At 45.8% G+C, this 27719-nt stretch overlaps 1 protein-coding gene across 1 annotated transcript in view; it reads right to left on the bottom strand.

Annotated features, from left to right (window-relative positions):
- CABCOCO1 (ciliary associated calcium binding coiled-coil 1) overlaps nucleotides 1-27719 on the bottom strand; it is a 245455-nt gene that overhangs the window by 44171 nt on the left and 173565 nt on the right. The window contains exon 5 of the mRNA XM_073548291.1: nucleotides 27466-27591. Coding sequence (XP_073404392.1) covers nucleotides 27466-27591 — 126 coding nt within the window. The remainder of the gene's footprint in view (nucleotides 1-27465; nucleotides 27592-27719) is intronic.

Genomic DNA, 27719 nt, shown 5'->3' with positions numbered 1-27719 from the left:
GCGAGTGCTGGGTGGAGGAGCACTTTCTGGCAAAGCCACATCCCTCCAGTCACGCACAAACCCTGTACCAGACCTTGCCACGAAACATTTTCTCTTGCCCCACGAGAAGCATCCTCCTCCCCTAAATAATCATCCCCATCATCATCCTCCTCCTTCTCCTCTTCCTCTTCTTCCTCCACCTCGTCCAGGAGAGGTCCCGGAGAAGACAATGGCTGACTGTCATCAAGGCTTCCCTACTCCTCTTCCTCCTCATCTACCTCGGCTGCAGACGCCTGCTCCTTAATGTGCGTCAAAGTTTGCATGAGCAGACGCATAAGTGGGATGCTCATACTTCTGATGGCATCGTCTGCGCTTACCAGCCGTGTGCATTCCTCAAAACACTGAAGGACTTTACAGAGGTCTTTCAGCTTCGACCACTGCACACCTGTCAACTCCATGTCTGCCCTCAAAGTGCCTGCCCGTGTATCCTCCCACAAATGCATTATGTCCTGCCTCTGTTCGCACAGCCGCTGAACCATGTGCAGGGTGGAGTTCCACCTTGTTGCAACGTCAATAATTAGGCGGTGCTTGGGATGGTGGAGCAATCGCTGCAGCTTCTGCATGCGACTGGAGTGTATCGGCGAACGGTGGATGTGCGCGCACAGTCTTCGAACCTTATAGAGCAGGCCTATTAACTCCGGATAATTATTGAGGAAGCACTGCACCACCAGGTTCAAGGTGTGAGCCAAGCAAGGTATGTGTCTGAGTTTTGAAAGGGCTATGGCTGCCACAAAATTCTGGCCGTTATCACTAACTACCTTGCCTGCCTCAAGATGTAGACTGCCGAGCCATGACTCAGTTTGTCGCTGAAAGTAGTCGGCCAGTACCTCCGCGGTGTGTCTGTCGCCCAAACACATCATCTGCAACACAGCCTGCTGACGCTTTCCACTAGCTGATCGATAGGGGGACATCTCGTGTGCAACACTGGCAGCTGCCGATGGAGTGCTCGTGTGACTGCGCTCTGTGGATGAGCTTTCGCTTCTGGAGGAGGAGGAGGAGGGTCGAACGCCTCCAGCCAACTGTTTCCTATAACGTGGGCTAGGAAGCAGTGTCCGACCACCGCTGTCCCCTGTGGACCCTGCATCCACCACATTAACCCGTGCGCAGTGATGGACACATAACGGCCCTGGCCATGCCTACTAGACCATACATCAGTTGTGAGGTGCACCTTTCCACTCACTGATTGCTTGAGTGCATGGACAATGCGGTCTTTCACATGAGGGTGGAGGGCTGGGATGGCTTTGCGAGAAAAGAAGTGGCGACTGGGTAGGTCATAGCGTGGTACTGCGTAGGCCATGAGTTCGCGGAAAGCTGCGTTTTCAACCAACCGGTAGGGCATCATCTCTAACGAGATTAGTTTGGCAATGTGGGCGTTCAAACCCAGTGTACGCGGATGAGAGGATGAGTACTTTCTTGTCCTATTCATAGTCTCTGGTAAGGTGAGCTGGACTTGAGAGCTGCATATGGTGGAACTAGAGGTGGATATGGCGGACAGAGAGGGTTGATGATGGTGATGGAGTTGGTGTTCTTTCTGATGTCCTAGATTCAGTCTTTCGTTGATATAACATTGTGATTCCCTGACTGCTTTGGCCTTGCGACGACACCTTAACATTTGCTGCTGGTGGTGTGCTAAACGGTGGGCTTACAGTGGGGGAAACAATGTAGCGTTGCTGACTACCTTCTTTGGGAGCAGTTGCACATGTGGTACGTGAGGTTTGGTAGTCCGTCCACGCTTGCAAGACCATGGTGGTTAAATGTCTAAGCATGCAACTGGTATTCAAATTTCTCAGATTTTTCCCTCGGCTAAAGGTCTTTGCACACTTTTTACAGATAACCTTTGCCTGATCATTAGGATTTTGTTCAAAAAAGTGCCACACTGCATTCTTCCTACTATGGAAGACATTTTGAGGCCTTGCACGCTGTGCTATTTTGACCGTCTGGCCAAGCTGTCCTGCAACTCTTTTGCTTTTTGTAACCCATTTTTGGACTGCTCCGGGCCTGCCAGATAACAGCTGTTGCGATGTCGATGCCTGCTGCGGATGCTCCTCCTCCTCTTCTGAGCTATTGGCAGCGGCACCCTCTTCCCTCAATGGATGCCAATCTGGGTCAACAACTGGGTCATCCATCACCTCCTCTTCAATGTCATGTGCACCTTCCTCTGTGTCACCGTGTATGGTGGTATAGTATGCGGGAAGGGGCACCTGAGTTTCATCAGGGTCAGATTCTGGCTCAGTACACTGCGAGGACAATGTAGTGCTCTGAGTGAATGTACCAGCAGATAAATCTAGCAGTGGCTGTGCATCAGTGCACTCCATGTCAGATTCATCTTAGACTGGAGAATTCACGATTTGACTTGATAACCCAGGCATGGTATGAGAAAAGAGCTCCATGGAGTAATCTGTAGTGTGGCCTGCCGCATCCTTCACTTTTGGTAGGGGTGAAGGACACAAGGAAAGGTGTTGTTCCTGACCAGGAGCCTCCACTGACGACGCAGTGGTTTTATTTTTTGAAACTTCAGAAGAGGAGGCGATAGAGCTGGAGGCTGTGTCAGCAATTTAAGCCAAAACTTGTTCCTGAAGCTACGGCTTTAAAAGCGGTTTACCTACTCCCAGAAAAGGGAGCCTACAAGGCCTTGTGGAGCCAGACAATGACGCCGGCTCACCACCTCCTGCCTTAGGTGCTATTGTGCTTTTGCCACAACCAGCAGAAGCACCACCACCAACACCACCATCAGGACCAGCTGGCAACCCCCGCCCACTTCCACAGCCTCTTCCACCATACTTCTTCATTTTTTTTAAAAAGGTACCCAAAATAACAACAGCTATATGGTACTGTAAAACAAGGTAAAGGGTCTATAGAGTATTGGTGAGAATTTGAATCTCACTGTAGATTGGAGGACGCTGAACTATTGTCTCAGGCCCAGTATAGATTACACCGCAATGTGACAGGCAGAAATTGGCTGGTGTATGAGAAGGCAAAAGCTGTAGAGTATTGGCGAGAATTTGAATCTCAATGTAGATTGGAGGACGCTGAACTATTGTCTCAGGCCCAGGACAGATTACACCGCAATGTGACAGGCAGAAATTGCCTAGAGTATGACTAACTACAAGGTGTATATAGAATTGGGCAGAATTGGAATCTCCCTAGAGTGTAGGTCTGTAAGAACGGACAAACTCCTCGACTTTTCCTTACAGAGTCACACACGTAGATAGCTTCAATTTGGCCGTGATAACAGCCATTACACGGTACTGAGAGAGGAGCGTGCACGTACACCGCTGTACGGTGTATGTAAAATTGTCAAGCTCCGTGTTTTTGCATACGGACTGACACACACTGTCTCTCTCTAGTTTTGAATGTAATCAAACAGCAAATATACTAAACTGTTTGAAAAACGGACAAAACTATAAGGTGTAGGTCTGTAAGAACGGACAAACTCCTCGACTTTTCTTAACAGAGTCACACACGTAGATAGCTTCAATTTGGCCGTGATAACAGCTGTTACACGGTACTGAGAGAGGAGCGTGCACGTACACCACTGTACGGTGTATGTAAAATTGTCAAGCTCCGTGTTTTTGTATACGGACTGACACACGCTGTCTCTCTCTAGTTTTGAATGTAATCAAACAGCAAATATACTAAACTGTTTGAAAAACGGACAAAACTATAAGGTGTAGGTCTGTAAGAATGGACAAACTCCTCGACTTTTCCTTACAGAGTCTCACACGTAGATAGCTTCAATTTGGCCGTGATAACAGCTGGTACACGGTACTGTGTGAGGAGCGTACACCGCTGTACGGTGTGTGAAAAAATGAATGCTCAGTAACTCACCAGGACAAAACAATAAAATTTGGATTGTTTTGAAAAAAGCAGTTTGCTCAGCAGTGTGAAAACAGCAATGCAGCTATCAGGGAGCCTTAAAAGGCAGCCTAATAACCAACAGAGCTGATGCACCGAAATATAGCCTCCCCTTGCACTGCAAAGTAACTGGTGTGTTGTACAGGCAAAATCGCTAGCAGCAGAAGTAGTTTTTGGTATCTTCTTCCCTGCCTAATGCTCGCCCTACAGAATCATCATCAGCAGCAGCTCTCCCTATTCTGAGATCAGCATAAGTAACATGGCGGTTGGCGTGCACGCCCTTTTATACCCCCTGTGACGCCACACAAAGCAAGCCAATCACTTGCATGCCCTTCACAAACATGGTGGTAACCGCTGCCTATGTCATCACGTTGCCCACAGTGTCCGTTCTTCCTGATTGACTAAAAAAGGGCGCAAAAGCATCTTTTGAAACGCGACTTTGGCGTGATGGTCGCTGACCTTGTGACCTTCTTCATACCTAAAAACTAGGTATGAAGAAATATGCAAAGATTTTATTTCCATAGAACACACAAATGTGGACGGAACGTTTCAATTTGCAACAAAGTTATTGGATGGGAATTGAATGTTCCTCATTATACTCTAGTGTGTCTCAAGATCCCATAGCATAATAAACGTAGAGTGTTAAAAGAAGAAATTATTACTCATATCAATGCTCACCTGCCTCGCCACCAAAGCCAGTCCTCCTACCTCATTTTCTGCCTTCTCCCATTAAACAGCATCCTCTTTGGCCCTCAACACTCTGCATCGGGGCTTGCAGTGCCAAGAAGGTCTGCTGTCAACTCATAACTGTGAATGTTGTGATGTCTCAATATTCATCGCCCAAGGTGTTGACTGGGACAGAGTCAACTCACATCATAATGTCACGTTGTGTGCCATGACAAGAGAAGTTTACTGTAGGCCAGGGGTGGGAAACGTCCGGCCCGTGGGCCATATACGGCGCGCCATATCATCTTGTGCAACTCGCAGCCACTTTCCCCATTTTTTGGCCACGGGCCCTTTAAGAGGTGCGCGCGGTATTGTGCCATGCTTTTCCCATCAGTGCTCAGCAGGGCCGTATTTGCCATATGCCCCCCCATACTCACCTCCTCCAGTGGTGCCTGCACTGCAGCTCTAATGGTCCTGCACCAATATCTGTTCTTCATGTGTGAGTGCACGGTCACACGTGGTACCACTCATTAAGATCATGAATATGGATGCCACTCCACTCTCATAGGCGAGGCGCCCATATTCAGACATTAATGAGCGCTACCACGTGACCGGTGATCGCGCGCTCACACACACACAAACAGGAAGAACTGATATCTGCAGGGAACAGACCAAGCCACGGCAAGGTGAGCCGGATGGTGAATGAGCGACGGTGACGGGAGAAGGGGATGAACGGCAGGGGGCAGAATGAGCCAGGGGAGAACGAGCGCCGGGGGTAATGAGCGCTAGGGGGGCAGAATGAGCTGGGTGGAGAATGGGGGCCGGGGGATGAGCGCTGGGGGCAATGAGCGCCGGGGGGTAATGAGCAGAGCCTGCACGATTGCACTGGGTAGATGGGTGCACTGGGGAGACAGCTGCACTGGGGAGACAGCTACACTGGGGAGATGGCTGCACTGGGTAGATGGCTGCACTGGGGAGATGGCTGCACTGGGGAAACGAGTGCACTGGGGAGATGGGTGCAAAGGTGAAATGGGTGCACTGGGGAAACGGGTGCACTGGGGAGATGGCTGCACTGGGGAGACGGGTGCACTGGGGAGACGGGTGCACTGGGGAGACGGCTGCACTGGGGAGATGGGTGCACTGAGGAGATGGGTGCACTGGGGAGATGGGTGCACTGGGAAGATGGATGCACTGGGAAGATGGATGCACTGAGGAGATGGGTGCACTGGGGAGACGGCTGCACTGGGGAGATGGCTGCAGTGTGCAGGGTAATCATGGTACCTAAGGCCCCTGGGGAGAAGGGTGCACTGGGGAGATTGCTGCACTGGGGAGATGGCTGCACTGGGGAGATGGGTCCACTGGGGAGATGAGTGCACTGGGGAGATGGGTGCACTGAGATGGGTGCACTGGGGAGATGGGTGCACTGGGGAAACGGGTGCACTGGGGAAACGGGTGCACTGGGGAGACGGGTGCACTGGGGAGATGGCTGCACTGGGTAGATGGCTGCACTGGGGAGATGGCTGCACTGGGGAGATGGCTGCACTGGGGAGATGGCTGCACTGGGGAGATGGCTGCACTGAGGAGACAGCTGCACTGAGGAGACAACTGCAGTGTGCAGGGTAATCATGGTACCTCAGGCCCCATGTACCCCCCATGTGTTGTATACCTCAGGCCCCAGAAATGGGGTTAATCTGCAGGTTAGTAGTGTTCTGAACCTGCTTGGCTCCTGCATATAAAACCTCACTGCTGGGAGGAAATGAACTCGAATCCTCCCGAAGGTGTTCAATCACGGCTTTGTAAATCTAGAGCAGCGGCTGTAACTGTGCCCCCCTTCACGGTTTCCAATGCAGAGCAGCTGTCAGTCAGTGCGGAAGGCTGCGGTTACAGCTGCTGCTCTCCATACACAGAGAGGTGACTGAACCCACACAGGTGCCACCTCCATGACGGAAACCATAATGCTGCTGGGAGAATTAAAGTTCAGCGGGGTTCAATCTGTTTGTTAAGGAATCCCCACATGTATTCAGGCTGTCCAGCAGCTGGAAATCATGCAAATGCGTCGACATAAACTAAATCTCCGAGCAAGCTAAAATACTTGCACGATACCCCAGCATGCTCGGGAAAACATGAGCAATGAGTATACTCGCTCATCATTATTAATAATTTTATATGGCCCCCGAACGCTATTATAAAATTCCAAATGGCTCTAGGCAGAAAAAAGGTTCCCCACCCCTGCTCTAGGCTGTAGGCACAAAAGCACAGTCAAGGAAGCTGAAGCGGATGTCGCACATCTGGGAAAAGCAGAAAGAAGTCCACACAGTGTGAAGGACCAGGCTGCAGGCTGCTGCAGTGGGCAGACAGGGAAATGGTGAGATGAGTATTCTTTTTTAACACTTTTCCCTGCTCTCTAAAATTGAGCAAAATGGCAGCTGCCTGTCCACTACTTTTCTGAATTCTCATATTCTCATGTTTAGGGGAGTGCAATTTTTAGGGGAGAATTTGAGGTTAATTCAATTTGCCTTGAACAAATTTGCACATCTGTATGAAAAAATTAAATTCACTCAAAATGTGAATTTTCTGTAGTGGTTACTTAACTTCAGTATGTATGTTTTACTCATTAGGGTCATGAAATGTTGGGAGATGTTTAGAATCAAGACCTTAGACTCACTAACAACCTTCTCAACAATACTCCAGGTTTGCCGTTTGGAAAGTGAAGAAGAAATGCTTTAAAAAGCTTTGCAGATATTATCCCTGTTGTGGGAAAAGTTTCATGTTTATTTTTCCTAGACATGGTAGGGTTCCCAGCAGCTGTATGGTATAGCTACAGTAAATAATGGATGACCAGGAGCTGTGTGGCTGTCTATCAACAGTGGAAGAGGCAGCAAACACACAATTTAATGGGACATATGAGATGATTGGCTGTGTAAGGTTAGGACCGCCAGTCCTGGCAATGTCTAGTAATTGTGTACATCATGTATATACACAATTGTTAGACAACTTGTATTTTTGATAACTCATATTATTACTGAACAACAAAAGTGCTATTGGTCAATTCAAAAAGTTAATAAACGGAATGCTGAAAGTGAGTCTGTCACCTGCAAAATGCAATCTAAATGGGCTATACAGTGCTGTAGTGGACTTGGCCCTTAATAAAGCCTGTTACAGATACAGTGCCTAAGAATACAACTTTTAATACCTATGCAAATGAGAAGGCTTCAGTGCATCCTTAGCATGGCACTGTTATGCTTCCTCATTTGCATATTAGGGCCCTTATTTGTGATTGACAGCACTTGCATCCCAGTGTCATGCAATGGGTGCACCGAAATCTCATTTTCATATTTCTATTTTGGGGGTGACAGACTCTCTTTAAGAAAATAAAAGTGAGGCTTTTCCTTTCTTAGATTAATATCTATGTGTGCAAAATTATTGAGCAACTATTAGTGTGCAGAATTATTATTCTACTAAATGAAAAGCATAAATGTTCCCATCTCAATTATTTTCATCTTTTAAAGTGATAATAATAGCCAAACAACTCAAAATGTACAAAAACACATTTTTGACATTTAAATGAAAAATATCAGTGGATAATATAGCCGCCCATCTTTTTAAAAACAGTGATAAGCTCCATCCAGGGCGTCTGTCAGTTTCTTAATCTGTTTACAATCAACTTTTTGGGCAGCACGAAACACAGCCTCCTAGACACTGATCAGAGAGGTGACTGCTATCCTTCATCATAAATCTACCATTTATGAAGGGCTCACAGATTCTCAATAGGGTTTATGACAGGTGAGGAAGCGGCTATATCATTATTCTTTCATCTTAGAAGGGGTTGTCCACTACTAGAAATGTGCCTTCTTAATCTGAATGTTTGCTCTGTTAAAATAAAAACACTTATACTCACCTCCTGTGCCAGCACCGATCCACCACTCGCACTCCCGAGTTGTTATGCCATGTGATCCCTGCACCCAATCAACACTGGCGTCACTGTAACTTCCTTTAAACATGTTAGTAATTAAGAGGAAGTCAGGCCTGCACTTCCGGCGATTACTTATACATCCCAATCCCTATTAAATGATTCTCTGTATTATTTGCAGACTAATACACTCATCTTCACAGTGTTGCAGTTGTACAACACATATTGATTATCAGTCCAAAGTTGTTGGGCTTTCTCGCCCTACTTTGAATGCCGAGCTGAGCTATCCTGAATTAAGGCCCCGTCTCACATAACGTGATCGTTAGCGAGATCGCTGTTGCGTCACCGACTTTGTGACGCAACAGCGATCTCGCCAGCGATCTCGCTATGTGTGACAGATAGCGGCGACCGGCCCCCTCGCCGGATATCACTGTTCGTGCTCGAATGTCCCAGGCCATTTTCTGATCATTGGCATCCCGCTGACCAGCATGCATCGCTGTGTTTGACGCCGACGAGCGACCTCGTTGGCGACGCAAAACTCAGGGACGCAGGCGTGAGTCATCAGAATAGCTGCTGTGTGACAAGGTACCAACGACCGCTGAGGTCGTTATACGGATCGCTGGATCGTTGCTGCGTCGTTGAGTAGATCTCTTTTTGACAGCTTATTAGCGACCATTTAGTGACACACCAGCGATCCTCACCAGGTCGTATCGTTGTCGGGATCGCTGGTGCGTCTCTTAGTGTAACAGTACCCTTACTCTAAAATGGCTGATGCATTTACTGCCTCATCTTTTATACAGACCCTGACAGTCCCTTCTCACTGGCTGCACTCTGATGTGGTAGCTGCAAGGTATTATGAATAATCTGTCCCTCCAGCAAACACACCGCTCTTATAACCCAATTGTGTGTGCTCAGTGGGGGAACAAGTTACTTAATGGGAACATCTTTGCCTTGTATCCTTCTTACTATTAATCTTTGGACCAGTAGTGTTTTTTATGGTGTTCCCTATTGAATATCCCCTTCCACTTTTTTCTCCCTTGTCGTGCACTTGATAAGAACATTTATTTATTGGACTAATTATAGGTTTTGGTCTAGCATTTTATTAACGTTGTTGCACTTACCGTACTCTTTTCACCAATTTTGTCTGTCTTTGTGTTTGCTTTTTAGCGGCTGTAATTTTCATTGTTTATCAATAAAGGATATATATTTTTATTTTATTCCTTTTTGTTCTGCAAGCTCATTTTGCAATTGTACTGATTGTACATTTGGCCACACTCATTATCCTGATATACTTGTAGGGCTAGTTTGTCATTTAATAAAATAAGGAAACCAATTTAAGAAACATTAAGCAATGAATAACAGAAAATATATACCGAGAATATCATCTTGCATAAATTAAGAATGACTTTTCCATGAGTAAATTCAGGCCTATGTTTTTACCATTTCTGTAAAGGCCAAGGCAACAAGGAATGACATATGATATTTTATGAGAATGTGTAATAAAGTTATGTTTAGATTCTGCCATCTGTTTTATATGGAATTTAAATATTTTAAAATAGAGTTGGGGAATAGTTATTTTATTCTAGAAGAATACAGCATCTATCATAAACCCGAGAAAAAACACAGCCGAGTTAAAGAAGGGGTTATTGGAAATAACAGTCATATTTAATGTCACATTGCATTTCTATCCTTGTATATCTATTTCAGGAAACTATTAGAATAATGGATTCCATCCCCTCACCACCTCCAATGCTACAATAAAGTAAGAACAGCTTGGAAGAAATAACTCTAGGTACAACTGACTAATTCAAAACAATTATTGTTAGCAAAGTAACAAAAAAATAATTGAGAAATCTTATGATTACTCTATTGGTTCAAAGTAATTTCTTAAAATCTACACATGTTAAAATTTAAATACTGACATCTTTCTAATAATATATACTAAATAACTAGCAAAACACATGATGGCATATTGGCTAGGTTAAATGCGCTAGACTTCTGGCCTAATTTATCCAGAGACTTAAACCAAATTTATTGTTTTCGACACTTTTTCCTGTTTGCACGACAATGGGGCTTGGCCTTAGTGGAAAGGGTGTGTGGCTTGTCTGGTAAGGGACGCATGGTTTAAACTCCTAAATTGCAACACTATGGACTAAAATGTCACCAAATAATATATGGCATGAATTTGGATGCGACAGTTGAGTTCAGCAAACAAATTCACAGGTCTATGGTCCAGCAACCTCGTTGGTACTCTATGGCAGATGCATCAGAGTACTGCAAGCTTCCTACTATGTACTAGCATCCAGAATTCCTTTTCTGATTAATATACCCCCGTAAATGTAATGACTAGAGTTGAGCGAAACGGGTCGAAAAAATTCAAAAGTTGCCGACTTTCGCCAAAGTCGGGTTTCATGAAACGAAACCCGACCTTAGCGTGAGGTCGGCCACGAGGTCGGTGACTTTAGCGCCAAAGTCGCGTATCAAAAGATGCTTTAGCGCCCTTTTTCAGCCAGTCAGGAAGAACGGACACTGTGGGCAACGTGATGACATAGGCAGCGGTCACCACCATCTTGGAGAAGGGCATGCAAGTGAATGGCTTGCTTTGTGTGGCGTCACAGGGGGTATAAAAGGGCAGGGGCGCCGACCGCCAGGTTACTCATGCTGATCTCAGAATAGGGAGAGCTGCTGCAGCTGCTGATTCTGTAGGGAGAGTGTTAGGAAGGCAAAAAGAAAAAAACTGCTTCTGCTGCTAGCGCTTTTCACTGTAGTTACTGTGCAGTGAAAGGTGAAGATTTTTGCTTTTGTGCAGCAGTGCTGGTGGTGATTAGCCTGCCTTTTAAGGCTAGCTGCATTGCTGTGTGCACACTAGTGTTCAAACTGCTTTTTTAAAAGCAATCCAAATTGTATTGTTTTGTCCTGGTGAGGTAGTGAGCGTTCATTTTTTCACACACCGTACAGCGGTGTACGCTCCTCACACAGTACCGTGTAACGGCTGTTATCATGGCCAAATTGAAGCTATCTACATGTGTGACTCTGTAAGGAAAAGTCGAGGAGTTTGTCCGTTCTTACAGACCTACACCATATAGTTTTGTCCGTTTTTCAAACAGTTTAGTATATTTGCTGTTTGATAACATTCAAAACTAGAGAGAGACAGCGTGTGTCAGTCCGTATACAAAAACACGGAGCTTGACAATTTTACATACACCGTACAGCGGTGTACGTGCACGCTCCTCTCTCAGTACCGTGTAACGGATGTTATCACGGCCAAATTGAAGCTAAGTGTGTGACTCTGTAAGGAAAAGCCGAGGAGTTTGTCCGCTCTTACAGACCTACACTATAGGGAGATTCGAATTCTGCCCAATTCTATATACACCTTGTAGTTTGTCATACACTAGGCAATTTCTGCCTGTCACATTGCGGTGTAATATAAACAGGGCCTGACAGAATCCAACTGTGTCCTGTAGTCTAGAGAGATTCCAATTCTCCACAGTCCTCTATACACCTTTCTTACACCATCCAGAATCTGCCTGTCACATTGCAGTGTAATATAAACAGGGCCTGGCAGAATCCAACTGTGTCCTGCCAATAGCTCAGAAGAGGAGGAGGAGCATCCGCAGCGAGCATCGACATCACAACAGCTGTTATCTGGCAGACCCGGAGCAGTCCAAAAACAGGTTACAAAAACCAAAAGAGTTGCAGGACAGCTTGGCCAGACGGTCAATATAGCACAGTGTGCAAGGCCTCAAAATGTCTTCCATAGTAGGAAGAGTGCAGTGTGGCACTTTTTTGAACAAAATCCTAATGATCAGGCAAAGGTTATCTGTAAGAAGTGTGCAAAGACCTTTAGCCGAGGGAAAAATCTGAGAAATTTGAATACCAGTTGCATGCTAAGGCATTTAACCACCATGCACATGCAAGCATGGACGGACTACCAAAACTCACGTACCACATGTGCAACTGCTCCCAAAGAAGGTAGTCAGCAACACTACATTGTTTCCCCCACTGTAAGCCCATCGGTTCGCACACCACCAGCAGCAAATGTTGAGTTGTCATCGCAAGGGCAAATCAGTCAGGGAATCACACTGTTATTGCAACGAAAGACTGAATCTAGGACATCAGAAAGAACACCAACTCCATCACCATCATCAACCCTCTCTCAGTCCGCCATGTCCACCGCTAGTTCCACCATATGCAGCACTCAAGTCCAGCTCACCCTACCAGAGACAATGAGTAGGACAAGAAAGTACTCATCCTCTCATCTGCGTACATTGGGTTTGAACGCCCACATTGACAAACTAATCTTATTAGAGATGATGCCCTATCGGTTGTTTGAAAGTGCAGCTTTCCGCGAACTCATGGCCTACGCAGTACCACGCTATGACCTACCCAGTCGCCACTTCTTTTCTTGCAAAGCCATCCCAGCCCTCCACCTTCATGTGAAAGACCGCATTGTACATGCACTCAAGCAATCAGTGAGTGGAAAGGTGAACCTCACAACTGATGCATGGTCCAGTAGGCATGGCCAGGGCCGTTACGTGTCCATCACTGCGCACTGGGTTAATGTGGTGGATGCAGGGTCCACAGGGGACAGCGGTGGTGGGACAGTGCTGCCTAGCCCACAGTATAGGAAACAGTTGGCTGTAGGCATTCGACCCTCCTCCTCCTCCAGAAGCGAAAGCTTGTCCACAGAACGCAGTCGCACGAGCACTCCATCCTCAGCTGCCAGTGTTGCACACGAAGTGTCCCCCTATCGATCAGCTAGTGGAAAGCGTCAGCAGGCTGTGTTGAAGATGATGTGTTTGGGCGACAGACACACCGTGGAGGTACTGGCCGACTACTTTCAGCGACAAACTGAGTCATGGCTGGGCAGTCTACATCTTGAGGCAGGCAAGGTAGTTAGTGATAACGGCTGGAATTTTGTGGCAGCCATAGCCCTTTCAAAATTCAGACACATACCTTGCTTGGCTCACACCTTGAACCTGGTGGTGCAGTGCTTCCTCAATAATTATCCGGAGTTAACAGGCCTGCACCAGAAGGTCCGAAGACTGTGCTAGCACATCCGCCGGTTGCCGGTACACTCCAGTCATATGCAGAAGCTTCAGCAATTGCTCCACCTTCCCAAGCACCGCCTAATTATCAACGTTGCAACAAGGTGGAACTCCACCCTGAACATGGTTGAGCGGCTGTGCGAACAGAGGCAGGCCGTAATGCATTTGTAGGAGGATACACGGGCGGGCACTTTGAGGGCAGACATGGAGTTGACAGGTGTGCAGTGTTCGAAGCTGAAAGACCTCTGTAAAGTCCTTCAGTGTTTTGAGGAATGCACACGGCTGGTAAGTGCAGACGACACCACATTACAAGCATGAGCATTCCACTTATGCGTCTGCTCATGCAAACTTTGACGCACATTAAGGAGCAGGCGTCTGCAGTCGAAAATGATGAGGAAGAGGAGGAGGGAAGCCTTGATGACAGTCAGCCATTGTCTGCTCCAGGAACTCTCCTGGACGAGGTGGAGGAAGAAGAGGAAGAGGAGGAGGATGATGGGGATGATTATTTAGGGGAGGAGGATGCTTCTCGTGGGGCAAGAGAAAATGTTGGCATGGCAAGGTCTGGTACAGGGTTTGTGTGTGACTGGAGGGATGAAGATTTGCCAGAAAGTGCTCCTCCACCCAGCACTCGCAGTGCATCATTGACACTGGGAACACTGGCCCACATGTCAGATTATGCCTTGTAGATCCTAAAAAGGGACCCCCGCATTGCCAAAAAGATGAACGATGATGACTACTGGTTGGCCAGCAACCTGGATCCACACTATAAAGGCAAATTTCAAAACATAATGCCACAGGAGAACCTTGACCTAATATTGGCTAACAAACAAGCAACTCTGGTAAACCGGTTGGTTGAGGCATTCCCAGCACACAGCAGTGGTGATGGTTCTCACACGAGCCGTAGGGGCCGGGGGGCAGCTTGGAAGAGGTGTTGGTGGTGCACACATCAGAAGTGACGTTGGAGACAGGGGTTTCATGACCTTGTTGTGGACTGATTTTCAAGTCCCGCTCACATGACTGGTAATACTGCATCGATTGAAAGTGACAGTAGACAGCAGTTGTCAACTATGGTTACAAACTACTTCTCGTCCCATATCGACGTTCTCCCTCACAGGTCATTCCCATTTGACTATTGGGCCGCTAAACTGGACACCTGGCCTTAATTGGCACAATATGCCTTACAGGAGCTCGCTTGCCCAGCTGCAAGTGTGTTATCGGAAAGAGTCTTCAGTGCTGCTGGATCAATCCTGACAGAAAAAAGGACCCGTCTCTTGACCCAAAATGTGGATGATCTAACCTTCATTAAAATGAACCATGCATGGGTTTCCAAGGATTTTGTCACACCTTACCCTGATGACACATAGGTCGCCAGAAAAATGGCTTTGTTTGGTCCTCCTCTTCCTGGGACTTGACCAATTTCGCCTTTAGCAGCAGGTGAATGTCCCACATCAACATATGCCATTTTGTAAACCTCCCTAACTGGGCTGCCTCCTCCCCCCATGGCCGGGTTCACCACCTAGCGCACGCAACCGTGCGAGTGCCGTTGCCCTGGACAGGTGGGTGGGCCGACTCTTGGGCGCGGGCACTGGCACAGGGTCCCTCATAGTGCAACCAAGTGTCTCTGACGGTGGGGGTGCACACCCACGATCAGACACACTGCCGTACTGAGGGGCCCTGTGCCAGTGCTGTCGCCAACGAGTGGGCCCCCCCTGCTTGCTCAGGATCACAGCACTTGCAAAGTTGAAATACCTCTCCCTGCTCCACTGCCATGACGTCTTCCGTGTTTCCTGACAGTGATCTTCTGATCAGAGAGCGCAATGACATCACGTCTATACGCCCAGACTAGTACAGGGATTCCCAAGCGAGGAGACTTATTTGAGGAGACTTATTTAATTGTTTTCAATGTTGGGACAGCAATTTTTGGGGAGCACTATACTCTGGAGAATGATATATTGGGCCCACCATACACTGGAGCATTCCAAAGGTGGACATCAGACACTGGAGCAGCATTTACAGGGCCCATTATACACTAGAGCATTAGAAATGGGGCCCATTATATATGGAGCATTATTTGGGCCCATAAGACAGTGCAGCTTCATCCATGGGGACCAACATACACTCACTGGCCACTTTATTAGGTACACCATGCTAGTAAGGGGTTGGACCCCCTTTTGCCTTCAGAACTGCCTCAATTCTTCGTGGCGGAGATTCAACAAGGTGCTGGAAGCATTCCTCAGAGATTTTGGACCATATTGACATGATGGCATCACACAGTTGGCGCAGATTTGTCGGCTGCACATCCCTGATGCGAATCTCCCGTTACACCACATCCCAAAGATGCTCTATTGGATTGAGATCTGGTGACTGAGGAGGCCATTTGAGTACAGTAAACTCATTGTCATGTTCAAGAAACCAATCTGAGATGATTCGAGCTTTATGACATGGCGCATTATCCTGCTGAAAGTAGCCATCAGATGTTGGGTACATTGTGGTCATAAAGGGATGGACATGGTCAGCAACAATACTCAGGTAGGCTGTGGCGTTGCAACGATGCTCAATTGGTACCAAGGGGCCCAAAGAGTGCCAAGAAAAAATTCCCCACACCATGACACCACCACCACCAGCCTGAACCGTTGATACAAGGCAGGATGGATCCATGCTTTCATGTTGTTTACGCCAAATTCTGACCCTACCATCCGAATGTCGCAGCAGAAATCGAGACTCATCAGACCAGGCAACGTTTTTCCAATCTTCTACTGTCCAATTTCGATGAGCTTGTGCAAATTGTAGCCTCAGTTTCCTGTTCTTAGCTGAGAGGAGTGGTACCCAGTGTGGTCTTCTGCTGCTGTAGCCCATCTGCCTCAAAGTTCGACGCACTGTGCGTTCAGAGATGCTCTTCTGCCTACCTTGGTTGTAACGGGTGGCAATTTGAGTCACTGTTGCCTTTCTATCAGCTCGAACCAGTCTGCCCATTCTCCTCTGACCTCTGGCATCAACATGGCATTTCCGGCCACAGAACTGCCGCTCACTGGATTTTTTTTCTTTTTCGGACCATTCTCTGTAAACCCTAGAGATGGTTGTGCGTGAAAATCCCAGTAGATCAGCAGTTTCTGAAATACTCAGACCAGCCCTTCTGGCACCAACAATCATGCCACGTTCAAAGGCACTCAAATCACCTTTCTTCCCCATACTGATGCTCGGTTTGAACTGCAGGAGATTGTCTTGACCATGTCTACATGCCTAAATGCACTGAGTTGCCGCCATGTGATTGGCTGATTAGAAATTAAGTCTTAACACACAGTTGGACAGGTGTACCTAATAAAGTGGCCAGTGAGTGTATACTGTAGCATTATGTGTAGCTCATCATATACTGTTTCAAACATTATATGGGACCAATGATTCTGTATGGAGAAATATATGGGCCTCATTACTCTGTATAGCGCACTATGCGGTGGCCATAATACTGTATGGAGTAATATACTGTCCGTTTTTGGAGCTATTAAAAATGGATATCTTTCATGAGATGTAAAAAGTGAAGTATTTTTCATTGTACTATGCCGCTATTTCTCTACGGTATCGGAGCATCATGAGTTGTGGTATGTGTTAAAGGGGCGCTCTTTGGCCCAGGGCACATGAAAACCTGCAGCCAGCTCTACCCCCCCACAAATTTAGCCAAATAACCCCCATTTTTCAGTGCGTAACTAGTATTATGAAGTAAATTAAGGTTGAAAAGCTTCAGTAATCAGAATTGATGTTTTTGGCATTCAAAAGGGCACTGTAGGTGTGTTTCCTGTCCTCCACTCCCTGCCGACTTTGCTTCCCCATTGACTTGCATTGGGTTTCGTGTTTCAGTCGGCCTTCGACTTTTCACGATAATCGGACGATTTCTTTCGACCCGACTTTTGCGAAAGTCGGGTTTCACGAAACCCGACTCGACCCGAAAAAAGGCAAAGTCGCTCATCTCTAGTAATGACTATGTCATTACTTGCTATATGCCAAATTTATTCTGATGAAGGTCCGGATCCAAGGTCGAAACATTAATTGTTCTGAATAATTTTAGACTGCATGAATAAAAGCTCCTTCACTTCACTACATTCAGTTTTGAGTTTTTCATAGATTTACAGATTGGAACCCTACTTGAGCACCAACTGATTTATGGAGTGATGTATATCAATAATTACATCATTATATAACCTCATGACCTAACAGGGGTTAAACAACAGTAGAGGCACAGGTTGTAGAAAATTCATTAGTCTGGTCAAGCTGCTAGAGGTGACAAAAAATTGTTTTGCTCATCTGTACTAGACTATACCAAAAATGCACCAAATTCAACATCCAACATAAACCACTGTGATAGATTTGAATCACACAGATTACAGTTTTACACTTTTTTCTAGCCACCTCATGGCGTGGGTCACAATGTGATATTGAGGACTACTAATAAGAAGAGGATACTAGGATGTCAAGCAGGAAGAAGCAAGTTCACATTGACCTGGGATGGCTGGCATAGAGTAGAAACAAATTATTTTGCTCAACTCAGACAGTCTAAAAATGCCTCAAATTCAGCACCCAGCATAAACCACTAAGATAACATGCATACCAACATCATGACTTCTCTAAGCCTACTCTAAAGAAGCGGCACCTAGTCTGCTAACAGGTAGTAGACAGTTTGCAGTGCTCTGGTCTGGCTGCCACGTGGTACCAAAAATCGTTTTACTTAACTCTACTAGACAGTCTAAAAAAAACCAAATTCATCATCAAACTTAGACTCCTGTGATAAAGTAGAAGTATTTTAAGACTATCCCGTCTACTGCAAGTTTATATTGTCTAAAAATTGGACAGTTTTAGTAAATATGACTTACTGTTATGTAGCGTTGCAGACTTACAGTGCTCTTTCTCCTACTATGCTGTATGTTGGTACTCACTCTATTTAAAATTTTATTTATTAACCAGGAGTATTAGGAAGAAAAGGAACTAAATTACTGAAGCTACAGCAATGGACTCTGGACTCTTCTGGAAACTTCTATGAAAAATATTTTTTTCACCTCTCTGCTTGCATTTACACTCCTCAACATTTAAATGGCAACACCAAGAAAGAAAAGTTGTGGAGTTTTGTAAATCATAGGATCAATAGAAATGTTAATAAAATGCAAATAAGCAATTTATTTAGTACGAGGGGCGCCTGAAAACTTCGAGGTCCACCCATGAAATCTTTTTTGCATGGTCTTGTTTTGCAATACAATATGTTATTTAGTTAGTTGAATGGTCTCATGAGCAATCTGGATTAATTTTGATTTTTTTTGTTTCCGTTACAGCATTTTAAAGTTGGGTCACAAGGCTGAAATATGGACATGGAGAAGTTGGCAAAGTTCACACATCAGCTGTTGCAATGGCTGCAATTCCACCTTCCACCAAGGTGCTTTTTCATCTGTGGGAATAGGTGATAGTCCGAGGGAGCCAAATCAGGGGAATAGGGTGGGTGCTGAAGCAGTTGGAAACCACAGGAGTGAATTGCAGCAGCCAATGTGTGAACGGAAACAAAAAAAATCAAAATAAATCCAGATTGCTCATGAGACCATTCAACTAACTAAATAACATATTGCATTGCAAAACAAGACCATGCAAAAAAGATTTCATGGGTGGGCCTCAAAGTTTTCAGGCGCCCCTCGTATGTGCTACATGGAAATATACACCTTGTCATGTTATCTTTGATGTTATTAATGGTTGTCTGAGAAATGATCTGCCACGCTGAATACACTTGGACAAACAAACAAGATCCCATTGCGATTGTTGATGAATGATGTTCCAGATGTGGTCGATGGGAGATAAGTCTAGAGACGTCAGAGGCCATGGATGTTAGGCGTCGGGTTCCGGGTGCTGCCCAGCGGGAATCCCGAGCATTGCCATCTGCGGTCTGCCATTCCCCTCCGGCCACAGTGGAGCCTGCTCAGCAGACTCCACGATCCCGGCGTTCTGGAGGCCATGTCACAATATATCTGGGAGAACCTGGCAAGACCGTTTATTCATACAGAAGAAGAGTGGAGAGCTGCGTCCTTGCATTGATTACAGAGGTCTCAATGCTATAACCGTGAAAAACAAGTACCCTCTTCCCCTGATCTCTGAGTTGTTTGACAGGCTGCAGGGGGCCCAGATCTTCACTAAGCTAGATCTACGGGGGCTTACAACTTGATCCGCATACGGGATAAACCGCATAAACATAACCGCATAAACATCCTATGGCTATGCCTGAAGGGAATTGTCCCAAAGGGGATTACTTGTGGGATTGTTAAATCCTGTGACTCATAGAAAACCCCAATTTCGTGCTGTAAGAACAGCAGCTGGCTGTAGTTTCAAATGTCTGTCATTGGTGGGTGGCAGCAGGACCTATGTGAACACGGCATCCACCGCTGGTGTGGCATGGATGTTTATGCCAACTTCTGGTTGGTGCAACCTTTGGAGCTTTTCAAAGTCACAGATCTAATAATCCTGTATATGATCTCGTTTGGAATATTTCTCTACTACCCCTTCTCTTTGAAATCTACAGGTTTATATACCAGTTCTTACATGGTGGATGGTATCACCTCCAATAGCACCTAATTTACTATTGGTCATACAAGATAATGTCCAGAAAATTATAGAGATAGGAGCAGTCTTGTTTACTGATGGAGGCTAGTTGATACAGCCGAAACGTCTATATTTGTGACTGCAAATAAAAATTCTTCATCTTTGCAACGAATTGAGTGCAAAAATTTTTTGATTAGTCTTTAATACCAGGGATGGCCACTATGAGTATCTGGTCATGCCCTTCAGCCTCTGTAACGCACCTGCTGTCTTCCAGGACTTCGCAAATGATATCTTTCACGATATGCTCTCCACCTCAGTGGTGGTCTATCTGGATGACATCCTAATCTTCTCTCCAGATTTGGCCTCTCACCGGAGAGACGTCTGTAAGGTCTTCGACCGTTTGTGGGCAAACTCTCTTCGCCAAGTTGGAGAAGTGTCAATTTGAGCAGGAGTCCTTGCCGTGCTTGGGCTATATCATCTCGGCCCAGGGGTTGGCTATGGATCCTGCCAAATTGCAGGCGGTAATGGACTGGCAGGAGCCCCACTCTCTTAAAACAGTGCAGCGTTTTTTGGGCTGCGTTAATTATTACCACCAGTTCATTCCCCACTTCTCCACACTGGTGGCTCCTTTGGTTGCCCTCACCAAGAAGGGAGTCAATCCAAAGGTTTGGTCGGAACAGGTCTCCGCGGCCTTCTCGTCTCTTAAGACCCATTTTGCTGGCACTCCTATCCTCCATCGTCCCAATGTAGATAAACCCTTTAACCTAGAGGTAGATGCCTCCTCTGTCGGTGCAGGAGCAGTCCTTATCCAGAAGGATGCCCAAGGTCGGAAGCATCCCTGCTTCTTTTTCTCCAAGACCTTCTCACCTGCGAAGAGAAACTACTCCATCAGGGACAGGGAGTTGCTGGCAATGAAGTTGGCCTTCTCCGAATGGAGACATCTCCTGGAGGGAGCCAGCTTTCCCTTCCAGGTATACACCGACCATAAAAACCTGGTGTACTTACACTTACAAACGGCTCAGTGGTTAAACTCTCGCCAAGCCAGGTGGTCACTTTTCCTCTCCCGCTTCCGCTTCACCCTACACTATCTGTCCGGTGAGAACGTCCGGGCTGATGCTCTCTCTCGCTCGGTGGTGTCAGAGGAGGAGGAGGAGGCTGAGCCTCGGCTAATTGTCCCCTCTGAGAGTCTGAGGACTGTGGCTCCGGTCACTCTTGCCGCCGGGCAAGACCTTTGTCCCTCCCCGCCTGCGGCCAGAGGTTCTCGCATGGGCTCACGCCTCCAGGGTGGGTGGTTATTTTGGTACTAGATGGACCACGGAACTCCTGACAAGGACCTATTGGTGGCAGCACATGGCTCGGGACAAGAGAGAGTACATTCAGGCATGCGTCTCCTGTGCTTGGAACAGGTCCTCTAGGCAGAGGCTGGCTGGGTTACTGTACCCCTTTCCGGTGGCAGATAGCTCCTGGGAGATGGTCGGCATGGATTTTGTGCTCGGCCTGCCCAAATCCAGTGGCAGCACGGTCATCTGGGTGGTCACAGATCATTTTTCTAAAATGGTGCATCTGGTGCCACTTGCGTGGCTGCCTTCTGCCCGTAGTCTCACCACATTGTTCATAAAGCACGTATTTCGTCTGCACAGTATGCCGGACAAGATAGTTAGTGACCGGGGTCCCCAATTTGCATCTCGGCTTTTGATGGAGCTCTGCAGTCTGCTCAGCATTGAGCTAAATTTGTCCTCGGCCTATCACCCCGAGACGAACGGGTTGGTTGAGAGAGCTAACCAAACTCTGGTCGCATACCTGCGACATTTTGTCTCGGCCAGGCAGGATGACTGGGCATCCTTACTACCGTGGGCAGAATTTGCTCTGAATAATGCAGTGGCTGATTCCACCAGTAAAACGCCATTCCTCCTTAATTATGGCCAGCATCCGCGCGTTCCTGTCCCGATGCCAGTATCTTCCACTGATTCCAGAGTGGCAGACTGGGCAGTGGAGGCTCGCGACATCTGGAATTGCACTCAGGATGCCATCCGGTCCTCTAAGGAGAGAATGAGGGCGTTCGCCGACATGCCTCGGCGTCCTGCTCCAACTTTTGCCCCTGGTGACTTGGTGTGGCTCTCTGCCCGAAATATCAAGCTGCTGGCCGAGTCCACCAAGTTTGCTCCGTGATACATCGGTCCTTTCAAGGTCCTGGAGCAGGTCAACCCTGTGGCTCTTCCTCCCCACTTGGCCATTTCTGACACCTTTCACGTGTACCTCCTTAAGCCTGCCCACTTGTCCTGGTTTTCTGAGTCATCTGCCAGGACATCCGACATGTCTTCGGACGAGTTCGAGGTCAATGCTATCGTGGGATACAGGGTGGTGTGTGGCAAAAAATTTTATTTGGTGGACTGGAAGGGTCATGGTCCAGAGGCTCAGACCTGGGAGCCAGTGGAGAATATCCACGCCAAGCTCCTTGTCGCAGCATTTGAGCACGAGGCTCAGAGGGGAGGGGTCCCTAGGAAGGGGGGTAATGTTAGGCGTCGGGTTCCGGGCGCTGCACAGCGGGAATCCCGAGCCTTGCCATCTGCGGTCTCCCATTCTCCGGCCGCAGTGGAGCCTGCTCAGCAGCCTCCACGATCCCGGCGTTCTGCCCACACCAGCATCGTGGGTTTGGTTGCTGCTGCCACCTCTGGTCCAGTTATGGCAATGCATCCTGTCCAGCAGCAAAAGACTCCAGAGTCTAAGTTTCGCTCCACTGAGCATGCTCAGGAGACGATCTCCCATTGGGGATTGGGAGTCACATGCTCAGGTCCTTCTCCAGTTCCGATTGGTCCATCTGGAGGATCAGAAAGGTCCCGGTAGGGCATGGCTATAAAAGGCGCGCATGGCTGCCCCGCCATGTGCTATGATAGACTCTGAGGCTAATGCATTTAATGTATGTGTGATGATGGATGAATGAGCCTGGTGACTAACGAATTATAATTCCCCCCTCCTTGGATATTACGTATGTGTTAGGGTGAGGGATTAGAGTCAGTACGTTAGCTCTACACTGCATAGCGCTGCAGTGTTGCTCCACATCCACCGCTAGCGCCTAGGTCGTCGGCCAGTATAGGCCTCCTTGGCCACTGCTATCGCAGCGTCCGCTAGTTACACCGTGCGCTTTAGTAGCGCTTTCCAGCCCGGTTATTAGGCTGGTTAGTGGCGTCCATCAGGGTGGATACTGCACACATTGCAGCAGTGGTTCACACCCCGTGACCTGTGACGTTAACAGGTTGCGGTTGTTCGCCGGCAGGCACGTGTTACGTGATGTAAGAGCGCACGTGTCTGTTAGTACCGGCTCAATGGTTATGCACCGGTGTCCGGCTTTACTCCTACTCACCTTTCCCTCATTGTTTAACAGCAGTTGGTCACCTCTGCACGGTGGGCCCTGGGCTGTGAACGCACCTTATATATTATTTCATCTTTATTATTTGGTGCGTTCCGCCAGCCCCGTAACAATGGAAGCATGTTTAGGCCATGCAGTCTGCTCACATTAGAACAAGCAACATGTGGACTGTCAGTGTATTGAAAAATGGCACTTTGGAGAATTATCAATGGTTTCATGACGAAATCAATGTAATGCTGAGCTCTTAGTGCACTTAGAATAATCATTAGAGGGGTCTGGCTACTGTACATTATGACACCCCATATCATAATCCCAGAAGTATGACCGGTGTGACATTAGCTCATGAAGACCTCTTCATAGCGCTGCCCAAGTCATCTCACATCAAGAGAGGAGGCTGCATTGGAACAATGGAGGATGGAATAGAGGTCTATGAATCCTTTAATGTCCATAATTCCACAACTTTTGCATCTTGACGTAGCTATTTCAACCTTGAGGAGTATATATACATACTCATTATTTTTTATTAAATAAGTCTAATTCCTGTATCTGTATTCTATTTTTAAAATGCAGAACTAACATGTCTGTAATTTTCCTTTGAATTTCTGAAATGTTCTGCCAGTGTTAACCTTTATTATATGAATGTCCGTTCATGAAATATAAAGAAAAGACATCTAAATTGGGGGTAATAAAGGTCCCTAGAATAATTGCATCATTTGACACACTGGAAAATTCTATCTGCTGCACTGCTGTGCTGTAACTCTTAGAATAATTAGGATTTAATCTGTACATTATGGAAGATTTGATTCACTTTTTTCATTTCTTTTATTTAATTTAGTTCAAACATATGAAATTCCCAATGATTACATTAGGTCTCAGCGATTGAAATGCACACACATAAATTAATATTTAACTTACATGAAATGTCCATTTCAGAAAATTATTCTTGTATGTTTATTTTCATTATTATTATTATTGCAATAATTGAGAACATTATTGTAATTTGTGACTCATTATAGAAAAGAAATGAGAGTAATACAGGTTACATTGCCAATCAGTGAGTAGTCAGCTCAGATAACAAGTTGAAGAATTATTAAATTATTTTGGTCTGGTTTAGCCCCTTCCTGACATGGCCAACTTCCACTTTAGCGTTATAATTTTTTTCCTACACTTCTTCCAAAAGCCATAACTTTTTTTTCTTTCTTTCACACAGACTTATAAGGGCTTGCTTTTTTTGCGTCAAAAGCCTTACTTTTGAATGACAGCATACATTTTACCATACATTATGCTGGAAAATGGGAAAAAAATTCCAAGTGGAGCGAAATCGTAAAAGTCACAAATTCGCAATTCTGATAGTTTTTTGGGAATTGTCTTTATGGCTTACTTGTGTAGAAAAGTGGATTGACATTATGATTGTATAATTCCGGCAACACCAAACTTATCCAGTATAATGTTCTGTGTCCGTGGAAAGGAATGGTGCAGATTTCCTAACCTTCTGTAATCCCTGGCTTGTATTATGATTTACTGTGCTGGCAGACTGAGGAACTCAGAAGGTCAACAAATTCAAGCAGCTCCTGTCCATAGCCAGAGTACTGACCTGAACCGTGGACCAGGGTTGCGCAAAGTGATCAGCTTATCTTTATTGTCCAGGTATTTTTATTATTTCAGAGGTGACAAAAAAATTTGGAAACTTGTGAAAATAACTTTTTTTGATTGTATCACCATTTTCTGAGATCTGGAATGTTTTCATTTTTTTGGTAGATGGAGCCATTCAGGACTTATTTTTGTAGAGTGAGTTGTCGTTTTTATTGATATTATTTTGACTTTTTGATTACGTCATGTTGCATTTTTTCCTCAACAGACCTCCAACTGCTAGAGCAAACCATTGGGGCTCTGTCATCATGTAGAGTGGCGGCGGATAGGCAAATGGAATGACATGCTTCCATACTGTTCGGCTGTTAATGCTGCTATCAGAGACTGACAGGCATTTAACAGGTTAACAGCTTTGGGTGGAGCTTAGCTGCCATTATCTACAAGGTATGAGGTAGGCTCAATCCGAGAGCCTGCTCCATACATACACACACTCTTGCCTTGCATCGTACATGTACATTGGATACCGGGAAGACATAAAAACATCACAATAAAATAAAAGGCAACATTACAGGCAAAAATATGTACATGATACATGAAAATTAGGGTCTCCTAGACCAGTGCTTTTATTTGAATCCTGGAACCTAAGAGGCCTACAAAGTATTCGTCATTAAAGAGAAGACTAAAAATGACACAAGAAAATAGGGGTTACTAATACAGATGCGCATTGGGCTTCCGGAGCTGCGATACACACATTTGCTTGAATATATTAATATAGGTCTCTATATCCTTTGTACTAAAATATAAATTTATTTATACATCGCTGTCACGGTTCCACCCCTCAGTGTGTCTGGGATGCAGTTACTGACAGCTCGGCCGTTCAATATGGCATAGGGGTGTGCTAAAGCTGTCGGTACTTTGACTGACAGCTTGGCCATCCAATCTGGAACAGGGGCGTACTGAGCTGTCAATGTGTTTATTGACAGCTCATCTATCCAATCTGAGACTGTGAGGCGTCGGCTGTCTCCATGTGTTAATTATTCCAGTTAATTGCCATGCTTCTTAACTGAGCTGTGTCTCCCAGAACTCTGCCAGATGTACATTCATCTTGTGAGGTTTGTGCTTTCCTGTGCCTTAAGTTCTGTATCCTTGATCTGTTGCCTGAACTTGGACTTCATTCTGACCATCTGCCTGTTTAACCATTTCAGCTCTGACCCGTTATCCTCCCGCTACTCTGACCTCGGTACGTTACCTGACTACGCTTTTGTCTCTTCCTTCTGTTTATGATGTACCCTTCTGGCTTCTGACCTTGGACTCCTTGACCAGTCTGACTCACGGCTTGGCCGTGAAAAGTGACTAGAGTCACAATCGCATTGTCAATGACGTAACAGATTTTATAGTTTTAGAGTTCTGTAAGAAATAATACTTAAAGGGGTTGTCCCATAAACAACATTTAGCACCTATCTACAGCATAGATGATAAATGTATGATTTCTGGAAGTTACGCTGCTAACACTGCCACCGATACCAAGAATGGAGGCCTCTTTAAGACCCTTGTGTGAATGAATCAGTGATGGGCACATGCAACCACTACTTCTATAAAAAGTAAATGGGTTTGGTAAAGTAATGTAACTTATATTTTACTTTAACTATTTTTGATTAGTAGCGAAAAGGGGCTCTGTTTTTTTTATACAGCTGGAACAATTAAAATATAGTAACATAGTTATTAAGGTTGAAGGAAGACTTTAAGTCCATCTAGTTCAACCCATATCCTATCCTAACTTGCCCTAACATGCATTAAAAAGGGTATTCTCCTTATGATAAACGTGTATTTTACCTCTGGGACCCCTGGTATTCAGTCTCTATAGAATTTAATGACCCGAATCAGGAAATATGGTGAATGAGACCCAAAAAAAGGTGAAATTTATTTATAAAGTATTTATGACGTGTTTGGGGATAAGAAATAAATGGTTACAATAGGAAAATCCCATCAATATACTCATATAAGGGCAAAAAGATGCTTTGGTGGACCCAGGCTGTAAGAAAATTTGAACCAATAACTTTCCAATATGGAAAACAATGTAAAAGAGCTGAAGTGCTCTACCCAAACATTAGAGAGTTTGCGGCAGTGATTAATTAAAGGATATGGCAGAATTTATTGGCCATATCCTTGGATGGCATGCCATCCATTACTATGAAATGAAGGCTTCTCTATACATAAATTTGTATGCATTCTGCATTCATGAAGGGTGGGCTGAAGTAAACTTAGTCTGATGTTACTCCAATGTTCTAAAAGCAAGTGGAAAGAGATGGCAAAGCTTGAAATAGAACTTGAGAATTTAAGAGAGAAATGTCCTCCATAGGTTTTATGAACATTTTGCTTGACATCTTCAAAACAGATAGAACACAGGCCCCATAAATAACACATACCTCAACTGTTGCTATATCTTCCGCAACTGGTGGTCCTAGGAATTTTTCATACACTTCAAAGGGTATCCCTTCTTCAAGTGGTACCGGAAAAGGTGTTTCTGCTGGTTTTGCAACCTCTACTATTTGCTGTACAAGGAGAGAACACATTGAGCAGTCAGTAATCTGCTTTAATAGTGAAATATTTAATATATATTTTTATTATTTGTGGTCTCCCTCTTGGCTTTTTACATCTCCAGCCTAAGAAAGCACGACTC

The sequence above is a fragment of the Dendrobates tinctorius genome, unplaced genomic scaffold (genome assembly GCF_039654945.1).
Source record: "Dendrobates tinctorius isolate UK_male_01 unplaced genomic scaffold, ASM3965494v1 ptg000156l, whole genome shotgun sequence".
Lineage (NCBI taxonomy): Eukaryota > Metazoa > Chordata > Amphibia > Anura > Dendrobatidae > Dendrobates > Dendrobates tinctorius.
This window is presented reverse-complemented; position numbering and strand designations above follow the sequence as displayed.